Below are 17,237 nucleotides of genomic sequence, written 5' to 3'. Positions count from 1 at the left end.
GCCTTTGCCCTGTCTGGCCTTAGGCCTAGAATGCTCTCATAGCTTGCTCCCCCATTTCCTTTGGGTTTTCATGCAAATGTCATTTATGAATGAGGCCATCTCTGATCATCCTCTTTAAAACTCCAATCTCCCAGGATAATCTGATCCTTCCCCTACTTAAATTCTATTAATAGCATATCAACTCCTAATGTATTATATCTTTACATATTTATTTTGCTTAGTCTTTAGTAAATGCTCTCCAAAAGAACTTTCCATGATGATACAAATGTTCTATATTAATGCTGTCCAGTGTGGCAGCTGCCAGCTATGTGTGACTACTGAACACTAAAATGCATAGTTTGGTTAAATTATCACATGCATCCAGTGGGGACTCTCTTAGACAGCACAGCTTGGATGTAAAACCTGTATGAGCACAGGAGTTCTGATTCCTTCAGACCAATACAATCCCAGGACATAGTCAATGTCCAACATGCATCTGTTGAATGAATTAAGCAATTTTTTTTTTCCTTCTGGTTTCATTTTCCTGGTTAAACAATGACCCTGGTCATTGTATTTGATGAAGGGGACACAGGTTATACAGTTTAGCTTCCACTGTAACCTTTTGTACAAAGCATAAACTGTATAAAAATGGGTGGTCATGCTGAGTGACTTGGTTTTGCAGATGAACACCTATTGTTTAGAGTCTGTAGCTTTCTCTCTCTCTTGTGACACCACTATCACTACCAATGTGAAAAGAAGGGGAAGGACACAGTGCGAGAGCCCTATATATGCCTATCTCTTCCTACCGTCACTGCTTTCATGACAAAGGAACTTAGAGTTACTTCTTATCTCTCAACATTTTCACCTAATTGAAATCCTGTGTAGGTTCTCAATACTCAGGTGAGAGAGAGTCTCAACTCTCAATAAGTTGAGAAAGGCTGTATCTGAGAAGCATCAGGTAACAGGTTAGGAGAAAAAAAAAAAAAGAAAGATCAGACATAAATTTAATCTCCTTAAACTCAATAGTACTTATCCTTAGAATGTAAATTTCATCTCTCTACCAAGAAAGAAGCTTCATCAATCTTACATGGGAAAAATTTTAACATTATTATATGTCTGGGAGAAAATCAAATACACTTTCCCTAGCTCTCTGAATTTCTTTGCAATCAATATCTTTCCCCTACTTTGTATTGCCCCTCTACTTATCTTTTAATAAAGCATCATGAAAGAAGAGATACACAGGGACCCAGGTTTACCTTTTCTGTTCTTTCAATGTTGGGGAATTTTATGTTTTTAATACTCAAAATGATTTTCCAGAAAATAAAGAAAAAGGAGAGAGAGGAAGAGAAGAGAGAAATGTGGCCAAAAGGGTGAACTTAATAAACTCGAGTCCATATGGTTATGCCAGTCCTAAACATGTCCTGGCCCTGCCTTTCCTAGTTTTATCATAAGCTGACCTTGAAAATAGACAGAAAAACAGATTTGACCAGCTCTGAGGCCACAGACCTGTGAATCCCGGCTGTAGCTGCTTCACAAATTTGGCATTTCATCTTTTTTGTATGTGCTGTAGTGTCCTCATTTATAAAAATGACCTCATAGCAATATTGCTTATCTTACAGTGTTGTTATAAACATTAAAAAAGTAAATGCAATACACTTATTATAGATTGAAAGTGCTTAGTAAATCCTTGTAGCTTTTGTTACTGATAGAGAAATTTAAATCATTCTATTAGCTGGTTCAAATATTTCATCTTACAGGTGAAGACTGGAGACATTGATTCTTTAAATAGGTATTTAGTGTCTGTGTATGACAGGTCTCCTAACTTCCTGGTTAGTGTTCTTTCCCATATACCACTCTAATATACTCTGTGTCCCCTGAATTCTTTACTTCTTTTTCTTGACTGTTACTTGGAAGTGAAAGGAGTAATCACACCTAGGAAAACTGGAGGTGGAAATGTGGCTTTGGTTGCAAGTTACTTAACATTCTGCTCAAGATTTTTCTTCTCTGACTTGGGAGTCTCAAAATCAAACCACAATAGCGGGATGTTCTCTACCTCTTACCTCGAGAGGGAAAAGATGCATTCACAGAGAGAGCTGCCAGGCTGCTATAACACCAGTATCTCTGTGCTGTGTGGAAAGTGGCTCTGGGCTGCCACCTGACAGACAGATGAGGCAAAGTGGAGATAATAAAACTTCTAAACCTTTGGGTGATCTATTTCATTGGAACTGAGTGACTGTAATGGACTTTGCTCTCACAAAATACTTGAACACCATCTCTGGAGGCAGTCATACAAAGAACTACAGCAGCAAGCATGCTGGAAAGAATGAGAAAAGGGACTTGAAAACAACCTTGGGCGATTCCTGTGGCAGGGCGCTTAGCAGTCATTAAGTCAGGTACTTGAGGATTTACTCCTAAAGAGCCAGCAGGGGTATCTGTTCCTCTGCTGAGATGCTATTTTGCACCCTAGTGCCAAACAGTCCCCCGAGACTATGGAGTAAAACAACAGGAAAAGTTCCAATAACCCTCACAATCCTTAATAAAATGAGCTCTTAAACAAGATGACTTTCCTGGAACCATCCCAAGTAGCCTGACCCTCCTCTGTGTTCTTTAGGTACTTCAGGAGCCTGTCAGTTACTGAAATTAGCTACATTTAATACATGTTTCCTTCTGCTGGTCAATAAAGTGGTTTTAGGAACTCTTACGTGCACCTTATTTAGATGATTACTCTAAAACAGGAAGGAAATACTGTGCATAAGGACAGTGCTGTGAGGAGAAGTCTTTGAAAGAAATAAAAACATCGGAGGAGACAGTTTAGATACAGAAAACTGCAAATAAATGAACCAAGCTGGCAACACGTTTAGAATTTGAGATCAGTAACTCTAAGTGAGATGACTGGGTTTTATCTAAGTGCTCAAATGCATACTATGAAATCCAGATCAGACAGACTGGCTGAATTATCCTACACTGTTAGAGTTAAGTAACGGTTGGCAGAATAAATGAAATCCTGAGTGCACTACTAAATAAAGTCTGGTCTCTCTAGGCTTACCTTTGTCTTCTCATCACTAGTTCCATCTATCCTTTTTATCTATTTTCTGTCTTGTTCTAAAATTCGTATCATAGTACAATCAAAGATAAATTTCAATAGTATTGTTCAAAAATACGTATTTTCTCTTGTGTTACACTGCAGCAAATTTTCCTTACTTTATAAAGAAAATCTGCTTTAAAGGTAATTAGTCTCAATGGATGTGATATAATTCCAATCATCACTAAAAATGTTCCCCAGTTTTAGCCTTTGTTTTTTGCTTAAGCAACATGATGTCCTTTTTATTTTTGCACATAAAATATCATTTAGATATTTATGAAAATTCTCACTGAATGAAGAAGTCTGCTGTTCATCCCAGATATCACTAGCTTGTACTACCTATATGAGAGTGGCTAGCTAGACTGACTCTTTATTATGGGCTGATAGATGTCTGAGAGAGTGGTCCACCAACACATGGGATCCCCCAAATCTATGGACTCACATTTTTTGTTAACGATTGCTAACTGTTGCTGTTTTCATCTGTAAATTAATTAGTCTGAAGTATTATATTAAAAAGCCAGAGAGTGATATTTTGTTGTCAAGATACACATCCAGAACTGTTCAACTCCAACAAGAGTAACGTGCTACATGTACAATAAACTTATATTCCAAGCACTTTCGAGGCACATGAAAATTTTAAGACTGTATAATATTGGCTAAGATTTGTTGAGGGCCTACTGAATGTTAATTTTTAGACTGGAACTTGGCTATCTCATTTAATCTCCACAAACCTATGAAACAATGCCATTTACAGATGAGAAAACTGAATGTCACTAAAGGTAAAACAAGTTGCCCAAAGTCACACAATTAGAAAAGTGGCAGAACCAAGTATTTATCCTAGAATGTCACACTTCAGAGCCTAATTTTTTGAGCCACTATCTAATACTGCTTTTTGAACCACTATCTAATATTGCCTGGTAGGCTGGTTATTGTTTATTTTCTTCCTTTTAAAAAAAAAATAGTAGCAAACATCGTACAACATGTATGCTTATAAAAATATATTGAATATACACTCATGCACCAAACTTTTCAAAAAAATTATAGATTGACTTTGCAGAATTTAAATTTATTTTTTAATTAGGTCTTTTAATTTTTTTAACAGAAAATCATCTAATAAATGTAAGTCAATAAATATTTCTTGAGTTTGGACAATGAGTAAGGTGATGTTTTAGGCCTGGGAACACACAGCAGTTACCAACACAAAACAGCCTCAAATTGCACAGTTTTAGCAAACTGATTGGGGCAAGTGATAGAGGATGAAAGGGGCTGGCAGGAGTGAATACAGTGGTCAGGGAAGAACTCTCTGAGAGAGTAATATCTGAATTGAGAAAACAGCCAAGAATACGAAAGGAGGGAGGGCTCCAGACAGAAGGAATAGCCTACACATGGACCTGATCTAAGTCTGGCCAGTTAGAGACAGACGGAAAGATCTGCAAGACTGGAGCATAATGAACAAAGGGGAGGACCAAGGAGGATAAGGGTGACAAAGAGAGTGGAAAGAGGTCAAACGATAAAAAGTGCAAGTTGTATTCACAGGGAAAGAATATTAAGCAATGGAGTGACTGGCAGTAATGGTCAATGATATGGTAACATAATTTCTGAAACAGCTCCTCCAGTTTATAGATAATTCTATCAAGACAGAGAAAAGAAGAAAACAGCACGGAATGAAGACCTTATTATACATTTATAGCTGACTCCACCTATCATTTCTGAATAGAGATTGAGCATTAAAGAAACACACAGGAGTTGAAACAGAGATTTACAAACCAATGTTCACAACCCGGGGCATTTCTCTTTCACTTCCAACATGAAAACAGCATCTAATTATTTTATACAAGTGATTCACTTAGATTGAAAAATTCTACACATTAAAAATCTGAAGAAATGATAGGAAGAGGTAAATAAGAGCTTACAATCTAGTTCAGTTGCTCAGTTGTGTCTGACTCTTTGCGACCCCATGAACCACAGCACGTCAGGCCTCCCTGTCCATCACCAACTCCCGGAGTTCATTCAAACTCACGTCCATCGAGTCGGTGATGCCATCCAGCCATCTCATCCTCTGTCGTCCCCTTCTCCTCCTGCCCCCAATCCCTCCCAGCATCAGAGTCTTTTCCAATGAGTCAACTCTTCGCATGAGGTAGGCAAAGTACTGGAGTTTCAGCTTCAGCATCATTCCTTCCAAAAGAAATCCCAGGGCTGATCTCCTTTAGAATGGACTGGTTGGATCTCCTGGCAGTCCAAGGGACTCGCAAGAGTCTTCTCCAACACCACAGTTCAAAAGCATCAATTCTTCGGTGCTCAACCTTCCCCACAGTCCAACTCTCACATCCATACATGACTACTGGAAAAACCATAGCCTTGACTAGACAGACCTTTGTTGACAAAGTAATGTCTCTGCTTATTAATATGCTAGGTTGGTCATAACTTTCCTTCCAAGGAGTAAGTGTCTTTTAATTTCATGGCTGCAATCACCATCTTCAGTGATTTCTAGTTATATCCACACAATTTCTTATGGAACAAGCTGGTACTAAGATTCAGAGATAGGTTGGGGAAGGGATGAAGAAACTTCTTTAAAACAAGTAGGGAGGTTTTAAAAACACTTGAATGAAATTTTACACCTCTATCTCGTTACATTTCATGTTGTTTGATTGAAAGTTCATAAAATTCTGAGATCAAGAGAAGGCGTATTTCTATACTACTCTTTCTACCAGCATACTCTACTGAGTAACAAGTAGGTTATTTAGGTGAAGAAATAAGGGAACCTAACGCTTGGGAGTCTCTGGTGTCTCCACTTGAAGGACGAGAGTTTACAGCAATTCCTGAAGCCGAGACTGATGTGTCTCAAATACGTATGATCAAGAAATTACAGGCAAAAGGAGACAGTGGTAAAAAAGAAATTTTTCAAAGAGTAGTGTTTGGAAGAGCCAAAAGCCATGAAATCGAAGATTATTTCCTCAGAAAGATACAGAAAAATATGCATGATTTGGAGTCTCTGTGGACATATGATGAAAGAAATGACAGAGAAACCTCTATATCCCATAACAAAAATCTCACCGATGGAAGAGATCATGATAGTAGAAGTGACACAGGAAATAAGCCTGTTGAAAGGCATGGATCAAGCTTTTACGATCAGTTGCAGATACTTGAATCTGAAGGGACAGTTTCTGAATGTAGTCAGGTTGTGGTGAATATCAACAGTAGCACCTCAGGTTTACCACCTCAGAGAACTCAGTGTTTGTAAAGGCAATTCTCATAAACAAGAGAGTGCTGTTATACATCCCTCAGAACTGGTACCAGACCAGGAAGCACACAAGAAAAATACTTACAGTTATAATGAGTGTAACATAACTTTTCTTCAGGACTCAGATCTCGGAGAAGGCAATGGCACCCCACTCCAGTACTCTTGCCTGGAAAATCCTATGGATGGAGGAGCCTGGTAGGCTGCAGTCCATGGGGTCCCTGAGAGTTGGACGTGACTCAGTGACTTCACTTTCACTTTTCACTTTCATGCACTGGAGAAGGAAATGGCAACCCACTCCAGTGTTCTTGCCTGGAGAATCCCAGGGACGGGGGAGCCTGGTGGGCTGCCGTCTATGGGGTTGCACAGAGTCGGACACGACTGAAGAAACTTAGCAAACTTAGCCACAGAAATAACTCTGGGTCAGAAACTACTTGAAGGAAATACTGGGCAGAGGAGGCTAATTAACCATAACACAACCATAAGATCTTGTGTTAAAACAGTTACCACAATTTCTGGTGACTTATCTGAGGCCATACACCCTAGTACCACCCAGGGAAAGCTTGGAAGTTCTGTTGAAAAAGAGTCAGGGAGAAGAAAAGGTAAGTGACGATATATGCTTACTTGTATGAAAACAATAGTATCCTCACATTTAATGGGCATGATATTACTGATAACTTGGCATATTTAGAGTATTATATATTGTAAAGCACCTTTTCAAATTCATTACCTCATTTGATTCACAGTATCATGTTTAGCCAAAACAAATGTAACCGTACTATTTCTGTTTGAAAGACAAGAATATTAAATCATAAGAAAGTGATCTGGTTGCCAATTAGACCCAAACTACAGATCAACAAATTCCAAGTCTTGTCTTATTGTATAACTAGCCCAGTGGCTCTCAAGTGTGATCCCTAGGGACCAGGAGTATCAGCACATCAGATCCTCTAGGAAATGCAAACTGCGGGCCCTACACCAGACCTAATGAATCCAAAATTCTAGGAGTGGGGCCAAGCACACATAAGTCCCCCAGGTATGTTGGTGCCTGCTAGTTCATAATCCATGGTACTGGATGGTAATGATTCTCCAGCCCATGAGAGTGGTGTGAGGAGAACTTCCTGCAGGAGGAAAGTACACATTCATGCCCCATAACTGCCTTGATAATTTCATCAGCCTCACACATTCCAGTGGATGATTATCAGTCATATAGCTGCCATACACTTAATACTACTGGGCTCTGAACTGTGACATTACTTAATAAATTGTTTTGACTACCTAACTCTTCTTTGCATTGATTTGATTTGTAAAATGAATTGGAAACCAATTTTACTTTGAGTGATCATCACAAGAAAGGATCAGAGCCTATATTCAAATTATTTTCGGCCCAAGGAAGTGTAATTTTTTGTTTCAATTAAAAGTAAACACATGAAGAAAATTCACTGCCTAAAATTTCTCCTTGATAATACATTTGGTTGTTTGTTTTATATTATTATTTTATTTTTTACTTTCCCAAGATTCTATCCTATCATTGGAAATTTGTAAAGGAAATGCAAAATGGAAATCTAAGCTATAATTTTAATGTGGCCTTTGGCTGAGGTTTTTAAAACAAAAATCTCAAAAAGTAAAACACTATATATTAGCATTTCATTTAATCTAAAATGTCATCAATTACATCAAATAATTATGAGTATGTTTTTACAACCACTATTAAATTAGAAAAAAAACACTGCCAATCCAACATTGAAATGCCAACAAATGTAAGAGGCCTTCCAATTGAGATATGTTAAAGTATGAAAAGGTATCAGTGAAACATAGTATGCATTTTACTGTACAGTTGCAGCTGACATCTGTCTTCAGGATGTATTTTATTTTCAAAGGCAAGGTTGATCCAGCCCCAGTTATGGCACAGTTATAGTAATTTTGTTCTTCAAAGTTAAGCAGTAGTCATCCTAGCCTAAGGACTGTTTCATGACATCAGTAACTAAGCAATGCAGATGGAAAATATTCTTCTACAATTTGGTATCTGAGTTGTCATGCAGTGTAAGGAAATAGGCAATTGAGTGAGAAAATGAAGTCAGGGAAGCAGTAAAACATGGAGCCGTCACTGAAAAATCTTTTGCTTGTCATTTAGAAATGAAATCGTTCCCAAATCTAAGTTTTAAAATTTTTTAATGCTGACATTTCCCCTTCTTAATTAGTGATGTTGCTTCTTCACACTGATTGTTAGATACATATAAGGAAACTATTGCAGAAGACATTTCTGAATATAAATGTTCTGTAAATCCACTTCCCTCTGTCTTTGCAGGGGGCAATGTACTTGCTTAAGAACACAACAAAGAGATGTACTGGTATGCAGAAATTCTGAGCTGAAGACAAAAATAAGTTCCTGACTTGCGTGGAAAGTTCCCTGAAAAAACAGTACACATGGTCTGCAAAATGGTAAGCTCTCACATGTTAGAAGACCTCTGCTTACTTTTTTGACTTGGACAATTTTATTTAAATAAGGAATGTTTTTCTGGGTAAAGTTTCTTTTATTTTTTCAGTATTTTCACAATTCAGAATAAAGTTCTACACTAATTAAAAACTCTACTTATTTATCTGGGATATTTTAAATAACCCATTGAGCCAAGTGGAAAATATGTTGAGTTGGAAGTTAAAATACATGAGATCAAGCTGTGGTTTTGTTACTCCTCAGCTCCGTGACTTTGAACAAGTCACTTAATTTTTCTGTCACCTTTTTTTTTTTTTTTAACTTGGAAGTTTACATGGCTGTTATCCTCTTTAGTGATTTCAGGGCACAAAAAAGTGCTTCATATATATTATCTCACTTAATCATAAAAATGAAAAGAGAAAATGCAGGGAAGTATTGAAAATAGTACCTAGCACAGAGTAAACACCCAATGATTTCCAGTAGATACATTATTCTATCATCAATAACAACAACACTGCCAGACTGAAATTAATGTTTCCTTTCCAGTCAAGGAAACAATCTTCAAGAAGTTGAAATGACATTCCTGTGGTCTTTCTAATTGCCCATTCCAAAATTATGACTTGTCTACTGGATGACCAGCCTGTGCTTTCAGCCTCAGAGGCACGGTGCCCTGCACAGTCACCCACAGCAGAGCTAGTGTGATGGGAGTTTGAGGAGAAAAATAATCTTTTTGATATAAATTTAATTCCCAAAGCACTGCTTTGAAAACACCTTAAAATAATATTTTTTATCTATCACATCATTTCTAGCCTTTTTTTTCCTTACAGTTTGGATTATACTTGACGAATTTTAGTACCAAACAATATCCTCTAATGGTGTGTATATACAGAGAATAAAACAGCACAGAGAAAATGAAAGGTGAGTTGTATGGGCGAATGTGTTTGTGTGAGAAACCAGAATGTGGACTGCGGTTTGAGGAACAGTCATGGAAAGTAGAAGGCATCCTTTCCATCTTCAGCTCCATGTTTTTCAGTGCATCATAATGAAAAAGAGACAAGAGTGTCCACTAACTAAAAAAGTCTGGTAAGAGGGCATCTAGGCAGCAAGAGCCTTGTGGAAAGATGTTCACTTCAACACTGTTCACAACAGTGAAAACCTGGAAACAACGTAAAGGTCTACCGATAGGACAGAGAATGTACACTACGGGATATGTCCATAATGGCCCAGGATGGAAAAAGTAGAAGGATATATGAATATTCATGAACATGTCTCAAAACAAAGATATTAAAAGTGGAAGAAAGCAATGTCCTTAAACTATACATACAGAATACATTAATACTTACCTTTTGCTATATACGGTACATTAAAAATCATACTCACTGAAATAATACTGTATAGTGTGTGTGTTTGCATGTGTGTATATACTGGGAAGTACACAGATTAGGACAGTGGTTAAGAAGGGAATGGAAATAAGTCTCAGAGACAGTGACTCAGTGATTAAAGGGGAATCTGCACTCATCTGTAATTTTTATTTCTTTTATAAACAAAAGACTTGGAGCAAATATACTAAAAATATTTAGTTGCTGACAATTCTAAATAGTGGAAGTAATAAAGTTTGTTATATACTTCTCCGTATTATTCATCTTTTAAGTCACCCTAAATTAAAAAAAAGAATGATTGCATGATTTTTACCAAAATTTCTGATTTCTCAGATTACACTAGTTTATTGTAAAATGATGACACAGCAATGTATGAATACTTGATATGAAGTTTATTAATTGTCCACAGTGTTGGTGTAACTTCCAGTTACAAGACATGAAGATTAGCTTGCACTGCAAGACATAGCTGAGGTTTGTTTAACAGATAAGAAATCTTTGGAAAAACTGAACATTCATTTTTTTCTTGTTTGCTTCAAAGTTCAGTAATATATAACAAAATAATTATGTCAGGTATACTGTGAGAAGCAAATCAGCAAATAGAAAGAGACAAACTATTCTCTTTGCTTCAGAGGGAGAGGGAAGGAAAGTGTATTTGAAGTGAATCCTTTTAACCCCTTCTCAGAATGTTTTAACATGTACACAGTAAGTACAAAGATAACAAAATAAAGTACTATAGAAAAGAGCTACCAAAATACGGAGGATAGCCATGGTACAATACCTCTGCTTCCATATCATCTCTTCCATAATGATGAGAGTAATGGATCTTTAGGTAGATCTACACGACAGTAAAGTGATATGAAAATAGCTATCATTTCTGTTGGTGACAAGGGCACCCATTTTAATGATATAGCTATGGTTTGTGCCTACATTTACAGTGGGAGAAAATACATTCCTAAATTTATATAGCCATTGATAATAAGGGGCAAGATTACTAAAAATCATGTAATTTTCTTTCCATCCAAGTTCATGAGCACCATGAATTCTATCCATAGATTCCTGGGAGGCTTGCAGACTCAAATTTAAGAAATAATATCCTCTGAGACAGAAACATGCCCATCACCCATTCATCTACCTCCACTTCCAAACTATTGCTTAAATCTGCTGCAGTTGGAAAATGAATCAAGTATACTAATTAATTTGTTTTTGTTCTGTCGCTAAGTCGTGTCCGACTCTTTGTGACCCCATGACTGCAGAATGCCAGGCTTCCTTATCCTTCACTATCTCCCAGAGTTTGCTCAAACTCATGTCCATTGATTCAGTGATGCTATCTAATCATCTTATCCTAGACCCTGATGCTGGAAAAGACTGAAGCAAAAGAGGAGTTTGGCAGAGGATGAGATTCTGGTTATATATGCAAAGAATTAAACAGAATTTCACTAAGGGTAAGAAAACAGGTTAAGAAAGCATTTATAAGTGGAACTTCTGCATTTATTTTTGATTTTCAGAAGTTCTTCTGTTTATTTTCTGATTTTTAATTGTGTTTCAGATAGTTTACTTGCTAAAAAGGCTCCACTGGATTATTTATTCCATATCAGCATACCAATAATGTCAAAATCCAAGCATACCTCAACATACCAAGACAAACTACACAATTTCTAGGAAGGCAGGACCTGAGGAATCTTCATCACAAAATAATGATACCTCATTTAAAAAAAAAAAACAAAACACTGTAATTCATCCGAATTGCTTCCAACTTATTCCCATGTGAGAATGCATATGGACATGGAAATGTGTGATGGAGGCATTTCTCTTCCTAACTTGACTTTTCACTGAAGGGACATACACTTTTTATTCATCTAGAATCCTGCATAGCTTCCGAGGACCTCCGACCATTCTGACCATTTTGTTCAAATAAGAGTATAAAATTCTGCTTGTATTTGTGTTATGTATTTTGTGTTCAAATACATCATCTAAAATCTCAGACTTCTGTTGAATGTTTAGAATTGTTGAAATGATATGAGCAATAAAATTCAAAACCATTACCTCATAAGCTTTAATCATTTATTCTTTATATTGTAGACATAATTATTACTCATCTCCCTATTCTTCCAGTTTTTGCTGATTAAGAAACTAACTTGCTTACAAATTAGTGAGGAACAAAGCTGAGATTTAAACATAGGTCCTCTAACCTCTCAACAAACTCTCCTGCACTCTCCCATAGTTTTTCACACTTATTTCAGGTTTATTATTTAAAGGATTCATTCTCCCACTGTCCTATTTTTCTGAGGAGAGATGAAATGAGTTTTCTTACTATTTAGATTCCAGTAGGTATTAATATTTAAGTGAGCCTGCCCAGGGTGCAATATTAAGAAAACCATTGTTTTTCCATTTAATATTGCATCATTTTTGATAATAATTCTATTAAAGGAAATATTGAACAAGAACCAATTCTTTGTATTCACAGGGAAAGAATATTAAGCAATGGAGTGACTGGCAATAAATGGTCAATGATATGGTAACATAATTTCTGAAACAGCTCCTCCAGTTTATAGATAATTCTATCAAGACAGAGAAAAGAAGAAAACAGCAGGGAATGAAGACCTTATTATACATTTATTACCAATCCATTTAAACAGGCATCTGACCCACAACAGTGTACCACCATGAAAGACCCTCATACAGGAAAAAATTAAAAAAGGAGTAAGAGGAGTAAGAGGATCACTAGAAAGGTGAAACTGTCTATCAAGGAGAAGACGGTAATTCAAAACTTTAAGATATGTTACTATTACCTATTCTTTAGTTGTCCAAAATAACACATGTATATTTTCTAAGGGAGTGGTTTCTATCTCAAGGACTATAAAACTGTTCAATGTTTATCAAAGAAGCTTTTTTAAAAAAAATCATATATGGCTATCAACTCACAATGTTTTTTGCATTATTCCAAAGGGAAAGTTCTTACTACATGATAAAAGCAAATTGTTCCTATCAGTTGACTACCTGAAGCCACGGAAAACAGATAATACACAGACGCATTGAAAAGAAAGAAAAATCTGTTTTGTTGTAAAGTGAGTTTGAACTAAAGAACCATTTTTTTTTTTAATGGTGACAACACTGTTAAGCTGGGCTTCCCAGGTGGCATGAGTGGTAAATAACTCATCTGCAAATGCAGGCAACATAAACAGATGTGGATTTGATCCCTGGGTTGGGAAGATTCCCTTGGAGAACAGCATGGTAACCCACTCCAGTATTCTTGCCTGGAGAATCCCCTGGACAGAGAAGCCTGGTGGGCTACAGTCCATGTGGTTCCAGTCAGACAAGATTGAAACCACTTAGCATGCACACACAAACTGTTAAACAGCCAGGAGGGGCTGCAATATGGTGAACCAATGATTTTATTCAGTTTAACATGGCATTCAGTTGGCATACTAACCTTCTTAAACTGTAAACTGAAGACAAAAAGATCCAGATGAGAGTATTTATAAAGATAAACTGATAACTGTAAGGTAAAATTTGATGTAACCTTTAGGGCAGGATACAAAAATTATTCCATTCAGCTTGGACCTTAAACCTGGTGGTTAACTGAAAGAATAGCACAGATTTCAAATAACTAATTCAGATAATTCATTTAAGACTTTAGTACAAACACATCTGAATATCTGTATTGTAGTCTCACAACAAAGAACACTTAATACATAAAGAGACGAGAGGAGAAAACAGGAAGGAAGAACAGTACTAGCCAAGAATCAACTTTAATTAGATTTTTAGAAGAAACAAAAGAACGTGCTATTTTGACTTATCTTTTCATATGAGAGATAACAAGTAAAAGTTTTAGAGGATTTATCCAATGTGCTAAGACAATAAAATTAAGCATCTCTGACAAGCCAGTATCCTCCAAACTACATTCTTAAGATCCTTAAACATTCTACTATGGGCGAGGGTGAGTTTTGCAGGAATGGGAAAAACATCAGGAAGGAAACTTGCTTCTTTAAATTCCACTTTTATACTTTAGGTTTTAGTCCCATTTCTAGCCTCATTTGGGGGCTCTCCTCAAACAGAGAATGACTTACAGTATAGGAGAGTGAAGGGCCAATGTTAACTGTTGTATAAATAACAAGAAATTGACAACATAAATGCATCTGCTGGGTGGTTAGAAAGAAAAAATGACTACGTGTGAACTACTTGGGGAATAACAATACAGTGGTCTGGTAACTCTACCCTGTACCCAGTCAGTATGGCAGCTTCTCTAGAAAATATAGGTGGCATACTCAGGCCTGCATGAGCTGATCTATACAGACAGTTGCTTATGATGTTCTGCTATTTTTCCTTTAGGTAGCATGGGACTGTCATTGTCAGTCGCTGACTGACTGTGAAGTTAAGGGTCTTGAGCACCAAAACGTCCTCTGTAGTGTTCACCCAAGTTCTCTATCCTCTATGTATTTTATGAAACATTTTTCCTTTTTCGACAATGTCCAGTAAAAGCTTATATGATTTCATCTAACTACAAATTCAGGGTAACTACTTGGGTTTTAGCCCCAATTATTTCAGATGTTAAAATAAGTTTGTTTTCTCGTCTATGAAATATGTAAGTTGTTCTAGATAGCCTCTTTGGGTTCTGAGATTTCCTTCCCTAACTGTTTATCTTCTCCTTGTTAAACTGTGAATACTCAACAAAAGGTCATTATTAAAACATTTAAAATTAGTCTCTGTCTGTATTTCCTAGGAAACAAGTCACCTAGTAATGAAGTAATGGTCTGTTGAATAGAAAAGATAAAGAAGAGAAGAAATAGATAAGGAGGGGTGGGAGTGAAGGGACTGGAGAAATTACAGATCATCTTCTGGGATAGAGAACAACAAAGAGCTTTCCCCCCAAGTGACAAAGAAGCGTTATAAAATGAAGGTCCTGGTGCACTGCACTGAAGCTAACAAGAGGTAGAAACTTCCAAGATAACATGAGACTTGAGTTCGAATCTGACTTGGCAAAAAATGAACAAATAAGCAAACAAAAAGATTAGTTCCTTCCAGCTACTTTGAGCTTGTTACAACTTTTCTTGTTGGCAGGAAGAAATACCCAAGAACAGACATTCCTTGTTCTGAGGGAGACTCTTGGATTTAACAGCAAAGGATACCTTTTCTAGATTTCTGTCTTTGCTCCATGTGTTTTCTATTGTTTGGGTTTATCTCAGTCTAGGGTACAAGCATTTCCCCCCTTTATTTAGACTAAACTAGTCACCAGTCTTGACCCAAATGAGGTTTATCTGCAGTGAAAAGACTAAACTCCCTGGGAGTGGAACTTCGCAAAGAACAAGGATAATAAAGATATCTGATGTGAACAAACACCTCCCTTATTCAGTGTTACCACAATTATGAATTATGCTTCCTTTGTGTTTGCAGAGTTGTCTCTTCTAATATATTCTCAATAGACAACAAAGCACCAAGAACACTGAGTAAATAACAGATGTTAAAAATAGCTACTACCTAACAATGTTACTGGAAGAATTAAAGTGCAGAAACTCCATCATCATATGAGACGCCAACTTAAAACAAAGGCTGGCATAATACTGCTTCTTTGGTTCTTTTCAAATTAATAAAATGCATTTGTTCCAAACTCATCTCTCTCACTTAAAACTGCTTGGGTTGTTTTCAATTTCTTTTCAACTCCCACTAAAATACACAATAGTGGGTACTATTCTTGGTGTAATTTTACTTATTTTACATGATTCCTTCATCTTTTTTTTAATATATTTGCATGTGTGGACATACATATGCCCTGTTTTCATACTTGGAGAGCACAGAAATCCTTCTAAAAGAGTGGAATCTCTAGCCAGATTCCACTAGGTCATGTTATTCAAATGCAATATGACACAAAATTCATTTGTTCATGTGGTGTCTAGTTGCTAGGGGACACATCCAAAAAGTTAATCTTTGCAACAAGAGAAGACCAGTAGAGACCCTGAGTGCTACCCATAGGCTAGTACAGAGCCTCACTTTTGTATTCAAGCTAGAAGAGGAAACCCTGGGAAATAGCTATTTCTACCCAAAGAGCAATGAAGTAAACACAGTGATTTCCAGTCTACTTGCTAAAGCCCTGTATCTTTTCGAGACCTCTTATGTCATTTAACATATTTTAAACAGAAACCGTATCACTTCTGTCTTTAAATAGCAAAGCACGATTCCTGAAAAACTAAAGGTTCTGAAATGTCCCTTCAAGTCCACCAAAGGGAATGATTTAACTGTTTTCTTAAAGGCCAATTTCTACAGAGGGATGAATCTGACAGAGCCATTAACATCATTTAAAATCATTTGAATGTTTCACCTAAGTTTACTCTTCACATGTTAAAAAAAAAAAAATCCTGCATATTACTTACATTTTGCTGTCACTTTGTACCCCCCCAGAGGAGGGGCGTGGCCTTCTAATGCGTCAAATCCAGCCGAAACCAGGACCATGTCTGGATCAAACTCTGTGGCCACAGGCTTCACTACAGTTCTGCACAGTAAAAAGGCAACCAGTTACACATGGGAATGGCAAATATCTTCAAAAATTGTGCAGTGAAAATGATTTGGCACAATCTCAAGAACTTCCCAAGAATAAAGAAAAGGGAAAAAGAAAACACTATTTGAGAGGATCAAAAACTTATCATTTCCTTAATACTGAATCAATCACTGTTATTTTTGCGTCCCAATTCAGTCTTTTTTCTTTCATCTTTTTCTCCAAAAAAAAAAAAAAAAATGCTTGCAGGTACATTCTAAAGCCCGTCATATTACATGAACATCTGTGGCTGTTTTATCCCACTGCCTATAAAAAAACTGATTCTTCCAAGGGAGTGACTAATGTTTTACAGAGGAAAGGCAAAGCTTTAGTGAAAACCTGGCTTGCTCCAGTTAGTAAGAACTTGGTGTAAATTTGAACTATAAATTTCTTTGGGGAAAAAGTTGCTTTTCCAACTTTTTTTAAGAAACATTTTTAAATATTTGTCGTGGTAGGGGGTGACTCTCACAAAGGAAAAACACAAAATTCCTTTAATAGGATCCAGATTATAATGTTAAGCCAGTCCAAGGTCAGAGACACAAGGAATGCAGCTGCCTCATCCCTGACTGCCACCCCTGCTGGCCTCACTTGGACACTTGAGC

At 36.8% G+C, this 17,237-nt stretch overlaps 1 protein-coding gene across 18 annotated transcripts in view; it reads right to left on the bottom strand.

The window, feature by feature from the left end:
- Positions 1-17,237, bottom strand: part of HDAC9 (histone deacetylase 9) — a 1,063,328-nt gene that overhangs the window by 122,375 nt on the left and 923,716 nt on the right. For all 18 annotated transcript variants that reach the window (XM_042248291.2, XM_060414369.1, XM_042248295.2 and 15 more), the window contains 1 exon segment: positions 16,475-16,593. In XM_042248291.2, the coding sequence (XP_042104225.1) occupies positions 16,475-16,593 (119 nt within the window).

Source organism: Ovis aries, chromosome 4, assembly GCF_016772045.2.
Source record: "Ovis aries strain OAR_USU_Benz2616 breed Rambouillet chromosome 4, ARS-UI_Ramb_v3.0, whole genome shotgun sequence".
Lineage (NCBI taxonomy): Eukaryota > Metazoa > Chordata > Mammalia > Artiodactyla > Bovidae > Ovis > Ovis aries.
Note: the sequence above shows the minus strand (reverse complement) of the source record. Positions and strands in the feature narration are given on the sequence as shown.